The 14,628-nt window shown below is 36.7% G+C and overlaps 1 protein-coding gene across 1 annotated transcript in view; it reads left to right on the plus strand.

The window, feature by feature from the left end:
- Positions 1-2,860: 2,860 nt before the first annotated feature.
- AGMO (alkylglycerol monooxygenase) overlaps positions 2,861-14,628 on the plus strand; it is a gene marked incomplete at both ends in the record, with an annotated part of 343,447 nt that continues 331,679 nt past the window's right edge. Inside the window, 2 exons of the mRNA XM_079711695.1 lie at positions 2,861-2,986; positions 5,200-5,330. Coding sequence (XP_079567821.1) covers positions 2,861-2,986; positions 5,200-5,330 — 257 coding nt within the window. The remainder of the gene's footprint in view (positions 2,987-5,199; positions 5,331-14,628) is intronic.

The raw sequence follows: 14,628 nt of genomic DNA on the forward strand, positions 1-14,628 counted from the left end.
CACATAACCTCTTTTTCCATCTATAGTTTAAGGATGCTAGTGGCTTCCTATTGATATTAACCTTTAGATTGCCTCTTTATTCCCATTTGGCTTTTTACTTCTTTCATCATCTCTGTAATTAATTCTTTGCATTAAAGTTCTCTACTTTAAATACTTTAAATCATTTTGTTTGCCTGCTTGGAATACACACACAGCAGTGCAGCCAGTAAAAAAAAAAAAATGCTGTTTCACCATATACGGAGTGGAAGAATTTTCCTGATAATTTGTTGACTTCAAGAGGGAAAGTTGCTATATCTTTATTTAATATGGTCAGTTTAAAAAAATCAATGTGTGTGTGTTTAAATGTTAAATGATGATAATAATAATGATGATAACAATTAACATTTGTAGGGAAAAATAGTTATGACAAAATACCCTCCAGGATAAGTTGTTAGTGAGAAGTTGAAGGGAGGCATGTATGTATTTTTTGAGGGGAAGGTGTGCTCCTACTTTTTACTTTATATACCTCTATGTTTGGATTTTTTTTCTCCCATGATGCATAATATTCGTAATTTCAAAGAATTTTTAAAGCAGGTAATAAAATATTGTGTCTAATACGATCACTTTCATTAAATATGTATGTCCATATGTATTCATTTGTAATGGGAATCCCCTGAAAGTACAGTCAGTTCTGCAATATTTTGAAAGTACAAATTTGTTTCAACAGGATTAATATATTACGGAATAATTTGAGTCTGCCACCTATGTTTGTATGTGATTTTGTCAGGGATAAATTCCAGGTGAATACTAAAGGTAGCACCCAACTAAACAGAAAGGCTTAGGAAGACACAAAATGCACGCATCTGCGTGCACCTTAAACATCTACCAGTGTCCCCAGTCTACCTATGTGTTATGAACTATGGTATCCTGACCTCTGGTTTTACAACTTTCTGTATGATTTCAGATAAGCCTCCTCCCATACTCCACAGTAACTCACAATCTGCAACTCTTCCAAGGCCCGCTTCCACGAACAGAGGTCAGGTCAGGTCTTTTTCAAGATGAAATACCATATTTATTGTAGTATTTATGCATTTCTTCACCATATAACGTGTCAACTACAAATTGGCACTTGCCATTGGTACTTGCCATCTACCTCTACAAGGATTAAATCATGTGCTGCTGCAGCTGCTGACTTTCAACACCCCCTGAAAGGAGCTCAGGGTGGAGAGCAGAAATGAGGCACTCTGTACTCTGGGAAAAACTGGCAAAACAGGTCTTCAGATAGTTAGATACTTTCAGGAGCCGATTTTATGAGCCCAATTCTTGTATCTCCTCATATCTAGAAAAGCACTAAAATCCCGTATGGCGACATCTGTTCCTCGTGACTAGCAGTAACCATCACGAGACTAGCAGAAACCTTCTACAAAAAATATGTGCTTGATTGCATGTACACCCCTTCACCAAAATCACATATATACTGACCTTCCCCCCTACCTCTTTGGAGCAGTTTTTCAGAGCTATCTGAAGTGCTGTCTCCCGGGCTATAGTCCTCATTTTGCCCCAGATAAAACTTAACTTGCAACTCTTAAGTTGTGCATTTTTTTTTAAGTCGACATATGCATGTGTAAAAGCGTGCTACCATTTTTATTAGGTTCCGATTTTTTTCTACTTGTGGACCATTAAGACATTTTTGAGTATTGCACTCTAATCCCATTTTTCTCATTAGCCCCATGGTTTTTATTGCACAAACTTGCATAGTGCAGTGATTTTTAGCAACAAGTATGTCATATGACAGTGGAACTGATTATACATATATCAAAATATTAGTAGTGTCTCTGGGTAGTAACTTATTTGTTGCTTATCTATAGTATCTACTTATTTCTCCTAAAACAATCATGTATTAATAATTAATTAAATCTACATAAACATTTTTAAAAGATGAGGTGGTAGCCAAAGCATGACCACAGCTTTTCTAGGTGGAGGGCTACTCAGGAAAGCTCCACTTACTCACTGGTGATGCAATCAATTAAGGGCTTTCTAGTCTACCTAAGAGGCACAGTCAACGTATACTCCTCCTGGAAAACAGAGATAAGGTCTCTCAGCAACATCTTAACAGCTTCTTCAGAGTCCCCATTAGTGCTAAGAAGAATACAGATGTGAATAGTTGAGATCCATTAAACAATGCAAATCATGCAAGAAGCTACATGCCCCTAAATTGGTTTTCAAACATTCAGACATTAACATGATACACATCCAGAAATATATAGGCAGTCACCAGTAAGATATATTCAGTGCTTATTAACTTTTGAGCTTAGTCTTATTAAGTGAGATTAGAACACCTTGTCTTTTCAGGAAATGTGGCTCTTTGGGGAGACTACAAACCTGAACACGATGTGAATTTCAAAAGGGAGAGAAAAAAATGTATTTTCCTCATGTGATTCGAGTTTTGAATTTCCACCCACTTTTTCAGAGCGAACTTTCACCTGTTATCACTTTTTTTCCTTCTCCTTTCCAAGGAGGGATCATGTGGTTTTGTTTGTTTGTCTTTTTTCTTTTTTAATGATAAATTATTCCACCTGCTGCCAGACTCCACTGTTTATCCTTGATTTGGGCAGCAGCCCTTCCTCCCTTCCCCTTCCCCCACGTGCGCTGTTTATGGGACAGCGTCCCTGAACTCTGAACTCGTTCCTGATTGATCCTTGTATTTTCCTGTCTCTCCACACTGACTCTGCTGTTGGCTGTGCTCTGTGGGGCTTTGTTTTTAGCTGTTCTCTGACAAAGGGCTTGATCTGTGCAGCACATCTCGTCCTCTTTGTTCAGCCTCTGGCTTCAACCACTGAATCACAAATACTCTCCAGCTGGGAGTCAGACAAGGGCAGAGATGAAGAACCCAGAAGCCCAACAGGATGTTTCGGTTTCCCAGGGAATTCGCATGATGTTTTACGTGATGAAGCCCAATGAAACGTCATTTGAAACCCTGGAAGAGGTGCCTGATTATGTACAAAAGGTGAGACTCTTAGGTTGCTTCTGTGTCCTGGCTATCGTAAACAGAACTTCAATGAACATTGTAGTACATGACTCTTTTTGAATTATGGTTTTTTCAGGGAGGTGGATGGACCTGGAGTCTGTCATACAGAGTGAAGTAGGTCAGAAAGAGAAAAACAAATACTGTGTGCTAACACATATATATGGAATCTGGAAAGGTTCTGAAGAACCTAGGGGCAGGACAAGAATAAAGACGCAGATGTAGAGAATGGACTTGAGGACACGGGGAGGGGGAAGGGTAAGCTGGGACGAAGTGAGAGAGTGGCATGGACATATATACACTACCAAATGTAAAATAGATAGCTACTGGGAAGCAGCCGCACGGCACAGGGAGATCAGCTCGGTGCTTTGTGACCACCTAGAGGGGTGGGATAGGGAGGGTGGGAGGGAGACGCAGAGGGAGGGGATGTGGGGATATATGTATATGTACAGCTGATTCACTTTGTTATACAGCAGAAACTAACACACCACTGTAAATCAATTACACTCCAATAAAGATGTTAAAAAAAAAATGGGTGAGGGGCTTCCCTGGTGGCGCAGTGGTTGAGGGTCCGCCTGTCGATGCAGGGGACATGGGTTCGTGCCCCGGTCTGGGAGTATCCCACATGCCGCGGAGTGGCTGGGCCCGTGAGCCATGGCCGCTGAGCCTTCGCGCCTGGAGCCTGTGCTCCGCAACGGGAGAGGCCACAGCAGTGAGAGGCCCGCGTACCGCAAAATAAAAAAAATAAAAAAATAAAATAAAAAAAAAAAATGGGTGAGACTCTCTGGGAAGAGGCTACTCTTGCTTTTCACTTAATAAGAAGTAAGTTATATATTTTGGGGTTTCGTTCATGTTCATTCTTCAAATAATTCTAATAAAAAATAATAGTTTCAAAAAAGCATGGGGCAAAAGTAGAATTTCCACTTGAATTGAATCTCCATGCAGTATCCATGACCATCTTCTCCTATTAAACTTGTCTTCCCTGATATGTTACTCCAGACTGTGATAAAACTTTAAAAAAGTTTTCCTGGACACAGTGGCCTTACAAATTTAGCTGTTAGAAGCTCAGTACCTAGTGGTTATGTGACATCACTAAACTTTGTAACAATTTTGTTTCTAAAGGGAAAACTTGTCTACCACCTCCCAGGAACGATTTGCTCTTTATTTTAGCAGCATAGTTCTGCAGAATGGATACACAGCTGACTGAGTTCAACCCTGACTTCCCAAGTCTCAGTTTAAACCAAGTTTTCTCTGAAACTCAGGTGTTCAGAGGCATACTTCACTTCCGGTTCCTGCCTATGATTGGAAGTGGAAATATCCAGAATTAGAACTTGAATGTTTAAGTTCCCCACCCTGTCAAAGTTGTTCCTACAACACTTACTAGTTGAGATCAGAAATAGAAAAAAAAAATGACATCAGAGAATATGTTCTTGGGAGTTCAGTTTAGAAAACTTCAGTACTCATGATTAGCTTCCAAATGAGTGAAACCTATAACTTTTTCAGGATTTGATATCACTCCTTCTTTCTGATTTTTTAAAGAAAAAATGTGATACTTGCATCTTCATAAATCATTTTATTTTAATATTATGATACCAAACCTAGTCCAATATTTGTCATCAATTGTGGATGACAAGAAATTTTTTCTGTGATATAAGAAAAAAATACTGTATGAATAAAACTTGATGCCTAAAACAAGCATTTAAAATGACCTCATTCTCTGAAATACTCAGAAGCAAATATTTTGTTCTTACAGTTTCAATTTTGTGATTCCTGTAACTCTAATATGAAAAACTAGAATCATGTGCAACCTTAAGGAAAGCCTGTTAAAGTGGGCCTTAGGCATGTAGATAATAGACTTATTATTGCACTTATTTTCAAATGTATTTTTTTAGATCTAACTTGAAACACGTCCTGCCTAATCTTTTTATTTTCTTGGCACAATAATCGTTGTTACATCTATAGTTATATTTCATGTCCAAACTGGATGATAGAATTTGAGCACCTGTTTAGTGCGTGTCTGAAATAATCAGATTTCTTTGCCTGTTGGGAGGAAGTGATCCTCTAGGATAGGTATATACCTTTTCTGCTAAGAACTATCACTCTGGGCCTCCCACTTTGGGAATGACTAATCAGGAAACTTGGAAGAATTTCATACCGAGGACAATAGCATCTCTTTTCTGCAATTTCCTTTCCAGGCAACTCCATTTTTTATTTCCTTGATGCTGCTTGAACTGGTTGTCAGCTGCATTCGCAAAGGGAAGCCATCGGGTCCTTTGGATGATGCCTTAACATCGATATCAGCCGGTGTTCTGTCTCGGCTTCCGAGGTGAGTTAGCTGGTTAGCAACACTGAGTGAATAAACTGAAATTCTCCAAGTAAGATTGAAAAGAAACCCATTGTATGGAAAATTGGTCTATTTTCACATACATCCTCAAATAACTCAGTTACTGTCATTATTTAATCTTTTGATGTTTTGTTCATCATGGATTTTTTTACATTTGTTATTAAAAATATTGCTCTAAGTATTATTTATCTTAATTACTGAATTTTTTGGTGCCTTCTTAAATTTTGTGCCCACGACAAGTGCTTTACTTGTATTACGGTAGTCCCAGGCCTCAGTGACGTTGTAGTTATCTACTGGAAAATTAATTTGGCCTCAGGTAAATTCACATGCTGTAGCAATTTGGGGTGCAGACACTCCCTACTCAAAGTCATACAAAGCTCTGGATTACTACAGTGGTCTCTTAAGTGGTATCGTTGTCTCTAGTCCTACTTCATTTGCAGCCAAACATTTCCATAATGTGAATCTGGTGGAAACTCTTCATAGGTACCTTATAACCTGAGGAATATTTCTTGCCTGATCTATGGAGGCCATTGTTTATCCAGCTTTGCTTCTGGTCCTTTCTTTCTTCTTCCCCCTTTGCAGTAGTTGTTCCCTCCATACTCTGCTACTTGCCATTACCCAGATGTCTCACGTGGTCATCCGAGTGGCCAACTCCCATTCATTTCTTAAGTCTAAGCATAGACTTCTCTTAAAGAGTCATACTCTTCAGCAAATCTTGCCTGTTTTCCAACCCTATTTTAGGCACCACTTCACTATGGGCTCTATTCACTGTGGAGTATTGTGCTTACCCCATAATAGAATTGTCACATGATATTAAACTCACCTGTTTGCCCTTCCTGCAGGCTTGCATGCAACTTGAGAAACAGGTGTTCTTTTAGTTTTAACTCCTATGCCTGGAATGATGTCTGATACATGGTCGATTTTTTTTAAAAAAAAACCCTAACATTCCTATAGTGTTATGTTGATGGTGAAGTCTGAGGATGAAGGGACCAAAAAACAGTAAACAATAAATGACCCACTACTGTTTAGAAAGTAAATTGTAATGTGTTTAGAGGAGATACCAATGAATGGAAGGCTCTTCAGTATATGAGAGTTTTCCAAAGAGCAGAGGGCGAGGGAAGATTCCCTTAGAAGTCTGTGCTTTGCCTTGCTGAAGAATGTTCTCATTCCTGCTTCCCACCCATTGCTTCTTTTACTGTTTTAAGAGCTTTACTTCTAACCAGTGCTCATTGCTTTGGAATGTTTGTACGAACCGCCCAGTGGGAAACCAAGGTGGATTTTTTAAAAATAAAATGAAAACTTAATGATATCTGAGGAAAGGTAAAATAATTTCATGTAATTGCATAAAATTGTTTAGATAGAAAGTAAACCTAAATGTAAAATATTTTTCATAAATGTTACTATGAAAAAGATAGGATAATAGTTATAAAATAGTAATAGTAATAATCATCATAAGAATCTCTAAAAAACTACTCATATGGTTGCACATTCCTGTCAGAATCAGAGAATAATATCTCAAATTATTCTCAGTTAATTTCCAGAATACTCTAATTAAGAGTTTACAACTACCCATAATTTCCTCTATTTCATGTCTGCCTTGAGCAGAACTGAACAAGAAATACATTCAACATACTCAAGGGACATGTATATTTGGTTATTGAAAAATACCCAGTTGGTTACAATAATTCACTCTGAGAAAGTTAAGTGAATAGGTTTATGGAAATTGGACGGTTGATGAACTGTCAAAATAACTTGATAACTGAGAAGTGCCCTGCAGGTACAATTATGGATCACATATTTTGTTGAGCTGGAATGAATCTATTAAGAACTCAGGGAGACATCAAGTTGAATGAATACTTCAGCATTTCTTTTACTTTCTTAAGTTTGACTTTGGTCACAGGTGAGATTAGATTCTTCTCTTATAATATTGTAACAACTAGAAATATAAACTGTATCCTCAGTACTCTATTTCTGTTCAACACTGTGATTAAAAGAAAAAAAAGGTACAGAGTTCTAACAGGAGACCCAATGAGTAAATAGATATTTCTGCTAAAAAAGAAACCCCCAAATATAAGGGAAATGGTGGGGTGTGGGGGAGAGAGAGAGAGACAGAGACAGAGACAGAGAGAGAGAGGAACCAAAACAAACCAGTCCTTCAGGGATAAGCCTGCAGTTCTTTTTCTTCACATCCCACTACTCATAACACTCCTTAAGCTAACACAAGCTGTGAACTCTGGTGCCCTTTGAAAGAAAGGGAAAAGGTTGTGAACTTGAATTTGGAGCATATTTTTCTATAGTTGTATTTTGAATGAGAACAGCATCTTGCTTCTTTTTTGTTCACAATCCTAAATTATGAAATGTGGATAACTTTGTAAGTTTTATAAAGAATTTTATCTTTCGTAGTCTTATGTGAAAGATCTCAGCAAAGCAAATTATTTGAAAATAAAATTTTAAAATATTTCTGTTTACTTTGTTGCTATTAAAAAAAATTCACAGATATAAGCAGAGAAGGAAAGCTGATCCTCAGGATGCACTCCCCTCAATCCCCTTTCAGCACAAGATGAGAAAGGGGATTTGACAGAAACTCTTAGAACAATATTTCAGTTGAAGCCACAGCATCAAGGGGAATCCTCCTGCAAATCGTTAACAGCTGAAGGTTAGATTAACACGGCATTGATCATACCCTCTCCGAGGGACTAATTTCACGTTCTATACCAACAACAGGGGCTTGCCACGTCCTTAAAATACATGATTGCAAGAAAAATGGTAGTATACCATTTGTTAATCCCTTTGTGAGGAATTATACTTTGGATAATAATTTGAAATAGACATGTGGCCTCTGAAAAAAGAAGTTGGGGAAATCAAAGTGCAACCATGAACATGTTTTTCCACTTTGCCATTCATGTAATGGAAATGCTGTGTGCAGACTTTGAGGAAAAACAATGTTTATCTGAGGATCTCAATTTTGTTATTACATAAAAGTCAAAGTACCTTGAAGATTGGTAGCATACTTACCATATTGATGGAAAAGATATATGTGTATCTTTTCAAATCTTTATGTAAGGGAAAATATTCATCATAGACAAGATTGTACCTTGTTTACGAGCCTGTCGGACAGACCATGATATGTAATAAAAGTCCATCTGTCCTAAGAACCAGATTCTGGGCAGGCCTGCATCTGTTTTACTCTTCTGGAATCCAGGAGGCAGACTTCCTAGTCAGAATCTAGTCCTGAAATTATAGACAGATATGTGTATTTATTGTAGTTAAATGCAGTGTATCATATGCAGATAATCTGCCTTTCTATCAATTACTTGCATTTGTCACTATAAAAAATTAAACTAAACAAAATATTGACTAAATCAATTTTTAAAAATCTATCTGAAACTTCTGAAATATCCTGCTACTGACTGAAATGCTAATGAGTGAAAAATAATTACGTTTTTTCTTTCCTTGCTTGTTGAAGCAGAACTCAGTTTCCAATCCTTCATTAGAAAATCGGGACTTCAATTTGTTACTTCCTTCCAATGTTTCTGCTTCCATAAATTGCATCCTCCCCAGAGAAATTTTATTCCTGATGTAAATATCTACAGTATGTTTGTTTTTAATGGGTTCATTTATTCTGTTGAAACAGCAGATTATAAATCAAATTGCAATAGGTTGGAGGGATAATTTAAGTAGGTAAATTTTCAAATGAGTTGGGGACACTCTACTTTTAATACACATGGGTCCCTGCCAATTTTTACTATGGAGCTAGGTCTGCAGTGTTGGACCAAAGGTATCTACAGTTTTACTGGCCATGGCTGCCATGGAATTTTCCACTCCTGACAAGAAAGTTTCAATTCATAAAAAAAAAAAAAAAAAATTAAAGAGGAGGAAATTAAACTTCTTTGAGATACTTTTGACTCCTTGGGGTGGGACTAGAGAATAAAGGAAAATTGTGTACTGCACTTTTACACTAGACTTTAGTAGCAGAGGCAATACTGTTTTTGGCAATGTGGACTTCTGACAAACAAGTACCTGTCATTTGGGATGATGACTTTAGTCAACAGTTATTCATTGTCCTAAGTAAGAGATAAATTCATTTATGTAATGTTAATAATGGTATTTTATTATGAATATTAACAGATTTTTATTAACTTAGAAAATTATGAAACGAACACCCCATGTGAACAAAATATGTCTAAAAAATCTGCTGGTTTGTTATTTTTGCTAGAGAGAATGCCCCCTTAACTTTTACATGTCCCCTTAACTTTTACCTTAGAAACTTTATAAATAGACTTTGTTATTAATGGTGTGACTTCAGAGCTAGCTCTTAGACTATCCTTCCCAAATGAATGCAAGCTTCCTTGCACTTATTAGTCTGGCTTTGCGTGCTTATTCAGTAGAGTAATTGAATTACTTGAAGTAATTTACTTCTTGCAAAGTAAAAGATGTAGCACATTTACTTCTTCCAAATCCACCACATTGTGTTTAGAAAAGTCTATGGTTTTGTGGTTGTTTTAAAAAGAAATTAAATTAAATGATTGTTTCATAAATGTCATTTCACAGTAGGAAATAGCAGTACAAATGTCTGCCTGCAGAAGGTAGAGCTTGTGTTATGTATTTTGTTATTACTGAGCAAAAATCAATATTCCACTAGATGGAGCAAAAGTGGCAGTAGCTTTACAGATAGAGAGTGCAAGTTCCTGGGCCAGGTATAAGAGATTTTGAAATAAACAATGCAATTTCTCAGAAAAACCAATATATATATAGTTATATATATATAATATAGTTATATATATATTAATTTATTTATAACTTCGTGAAACTTGTAAGGGCATTTCAAATGATCTCATTTAAATATTGGTTTATTTTCTAATTTATGACAAGATTGTTAGAAATAAAAAGTCTAATTTATTTTTTTCAATTTTGCATAATCTGGCCAAATTTCTCTAATGGCAGGTATAAAATAGTACAAGTTGGCAGATGTCTGTGAACACTGAGTACGTAATTCAACTTACTCTGAAAAGTTGCTTTGAAATTTTAACAGTTTGCAATGAGAGCCTTACATCAAATTTCATTTGCTTGATTAATGATTAGAGCATGAGAGTATTTGAGAGCTAGATAATTTTAGGGTCCATTCAGCCTAATGCTCTCATGTCAAATTAGCTGGGAGATAGTGAGATGGTGAACGACCTGTCCAGTCTTACTTTTCTCTACTTTTGATGATGGGAACATTCAAACTCAGATGACTTTGATAACAAATTAGCTTTGTAATTCTCAATCCTCAAATAATATTTATTCTCATTTATTGATTATTGAAAACTTTCAACATTATAAAGTAACTTTATATTTTTAAAAATCCAGCATTATTACTGGAATACTATTTTGGTACCTTACCAGATTTTACAGTCACTAAACATTGACAGGACAGATTTTATTTTTATTGAAGTGTAGTTGATTTACAGTTGTGTTAATTACTGCTGTACAGCAGAGTGATTCAGTTATACATATATATACACACACACACACACATATATACATTCTTTTTTAAAATATTCTTTTCCTTTATCATAGGATATTGAATATAGTTCTCTGTGCTATGCAGTAGGACCTTGTTGTTTGTCCATTCTATATATAAAAGCTCACATCTGCTAACCCTAATCTCCCACTCCATCCCTCCCCTAACCCCCTCCCCCTTGGCAACCACCAGTCTGACAGGACACATTTCTAGTGTGGACAGAAATGCTTACATAAAACACATGAAAAATTAACTGTCTTTCATTTGCCAGAAGATATACTTCAGACCCAAGAGAAATAGCTATTTGGGGGGAATTTATAAAGAATATAGGACAAAATGGGAGGGGAGTCTCTACACATACAGGTTGTTAATTAGAGGAGTCTAATGCTTCCTTATATTTAGATTATTTTCTCGGTCTTGCATTCAAACTTAATGAATAAAAGGGATCTAGCATTTTGGTTATTCAAAGCCCCTGTGCTACCTAATTTCCATCTCCACATGATAAAGTAAGCTCACTATATATGCATATTACATATGTCTCTTTCCACAGGATAGGGGTTAGAGTTGTCGTTTGAATTCCAGAGTGCAGAGTCATATGCTGGGATTGGGGGCTGGGAGAGAATGAAGGAATTGGGAAGAGAAAGAGGAAGAGGGTTAGTTTTATGATTCAAGGTCTGGTGGGAACATTTTTGAAAATATAGGTGCTATTTCCTGCAATCAAGGGCTTTCCAGAGCTTGATAATCATTTCCCAGGTGTGTCTCTTGCCGAATTGTTTTTAGTTGTGGGCACTCCATGGCTGTTTTTTCCCATTTATGATGGAAGAGGATCATATTCATCTTGCTGATAGAGAACTGGGAATTTAATTCCCACAGCTTCTCCACTCTTTCCCTTCACCTTGAGGAAAGTTTGGCTTTGTGCTAAGGTGTGAAAAAAAAAAGAAAAAGCCTTGACTGTAGTATGTAAGGCATATTTCAGCTCGATTTGTGTCAACCCTAATAAGTAAGTTGACAGAATAATAAATTGGGTGTCTGCTCAAGACCTGGCACCTGTACAGGAAATAAAGTATTTCAATTACAGGCAGGTTCTTTTTGTTTTACACATGGAAGTTTTCCAGGGACCGTCTTTCTATTATTGAAGTTTTGGTATCTGAAAGCCTATTTCAATTGTCACTAGAAAACTGACAAGAAAGACAGCAACTTTAAAAAGAGATACTGAACTGGTGGGACATTGATGAGGCAGGTGGCTGTAGTTGCCCTCTTCACCAATGTGTCCTCCCTTTCTTGTGCTGTGCCTGGCACCTAGCAGGCACTTAATATGAATTTTTTGAATGATTGAATGAATCCATGAATTGACCTTCTTTGACACCATGTAGTAAAGCAGATATATTAAAAAAAAAACTAGATTATTTCAACTTTCTATTGCATTTTCCTAAGTTTTAATTTTTTCTTTCTAGATCAGTCTTTTTTAGGGTTATCAGCTGGGGCAGTTTTGCCCCCGGGAGACATTTGGACATTTTGTTGTCACACCTGGGTGGAGGGCTGTGCTACTGGCATCTAGTGGGAGAGGCCAGGGATGCTTCTGAACATCCTACAATGCACAGGATAGGCCCGCACAACAAAGAATCATTTGGCCCAAATAGCAGCAGTGTCAAACTTTAGAATTTCTGTTTTAGAAAAATTAAGTTAGACCATATAAAATTGATATTATTCACCATTTTTTTCCCTAAAACTTGAATTTTATGTGGTTAATCCTCTACTAATGAGTACTAAGGAGCAATTATAAGGTTTCATAATTTGGGTAATAGTTTTCACAGGACAGACCCCTACAACAAAGAATTATCTTGTCCAAATGTCAATAATGACACTGTTCAGAAGCCTTAGTCTAGATGTATAAGAATTACCAACCAAGCTAACATGCTTTAAAATAAAATTCGTTGTATTCCCCCTACCCTGATAAATAACCTGGATGACAAATTGGAAGACACATTTCAAATTTCAAGTTCTTGGATTCCTCAGAGTTCCAGAACAGGGTGAAAGCCCCTGGCCCATGGCCTGTCCTGTCTCATGAGGGACCTCACACACCTGTGTGTGCACACCCCAGACTGCTCATCCCAGCTCTGTCTACGGGTCCAAAGAAGCCACTTTTGTCTGCCTTGTCATGTTGAGGACTTTACACACCTGCATAGGTGGACCCTCTGGAGGCCTGGACCAGGAAAGAGGCCCATGCAGTCCTGAAAGCAGGCTCAGGGCCACTTGACAGGGGATTCTGGAGTATCCAGGGCATTGCCTGAGTTGTGACAGGGGTGCTGGGTAGGTAGTCTCCTTGGATCAAGGACTCACACTTAAGGACAAAATTGCTCTTTCCAACCATATAATTGTTGGAGGAGGTCATGGAGAGGATGCGACCCTGGTTGACCTATAAGCTGGACTTTACTTGCCCTTCCCCTTTCCCTTACTCTCTCCCCTGTCCATGGAATGTAAGTTCCACCTACAATCCCATGCTAACAGCTGTTTCAAGGATGCAGCCTTAAGAGAGTAAGGTGGTGTTGAGACCATCTGGACTGAATAAGTGACTTGAACCCAGTTAAGACCTTTCTAGAAAATTTTAACATTCTGGAGTGAGAGTATGGACATTTACATGTCTTGCAGCCACCAAAGAGAAACCTCGTCTCTAAGTTCCTTGTTTGTTAAAACTGCCACTTCCCAGTCTGGAGTGTTCTGTCTCTTTCTTTAGTTGCTTCTTACCCTCAGTGTATGGGGACCAATTTACAAACCTAGAGTAATCTTAAATTGAAAACTGAGTTTTAAGATCTGATGATGTATAATCCTTTTTCAAAGTGTAGGTATTTGGCATTTCTATTAGTTATTTATATTAATGCTGTTGTGAAGAAGCCTAGTGTTTTATGTTACTAATTAAATAATAACTTGAAGGATTCAAAATGTGAGACAATTTTAAAGTTATTAAATCACAGTTAAAGTCATATCATAACTAACGTCAACATTAGATTAAAAGTAAACATCCGGGTCTCCAAGAAAACCAGTAACATGCTAATTCATAGACACTGACTATGTAAAGGGAAATACTAGTAAAATAATGAATTTTAACAATAAACTAATGAGCTGCTTCTTTGACTTTTATTTAAAGTTAGAATATTTCAGAACTTTCTCACTTGTTCATGGTTTATAAATAATCTTTATTAGGTAGAATAATTCATTTTACATATAAGTGATAAATATTAATGAAAAAGTCAGTTCAATCATATCTATAAAAGTGATAAAAGGAATGATTATCTTGAGTCTGATCCTAAATTTGATCACAGGAAATTTAAAAGGAAAAATACTACTCTTTATAAAATTGAAGTATATTATGTATATTTTTGAAATTTCTTGACGTAAGAATTTACAGAAGCTTGGTAGAGTATGTGGTAAGAGATATGCTGTCTGGGTTTTAAAAACAATTGTTTATTTCTAGGGAAAAATTATTCCCTTATATTTTGAGATCCATAGTTTATATTACTATAAGAAATACTGATATGCTATGAGAATCCAATTTGTAGTCTTAAGAATAATATCTAGAAAACATAGAGTGTGTGTGTGTGTGTGTGTGAAAGAGAGGAGGGACTAGACAGGAAGAGAGAGAATAGAGTTAGTCAGAAACAACTTTAAATCTAAAGGCAAACTTTATGGGATTAATATATTTTAAGGCAGTAGTCATTTTGCAGTCCCTTTAAAAAATATGCTATTATAATTTTCTACTTTTTACATTCCCTTTAAAAA

This window comes from Hyperoodon ampullatus, assembly GCF_949752795.1.
Source record: "Hyperoodon ampullatus genome assembly, chromosome: 9".
Lineage (NCBI taxonomy): Eukaryota > Metazoa > Chordata > Mammalia > Artiodactyla > Ziphiidae > Hyperoodon > Hyperoodon ampullatus.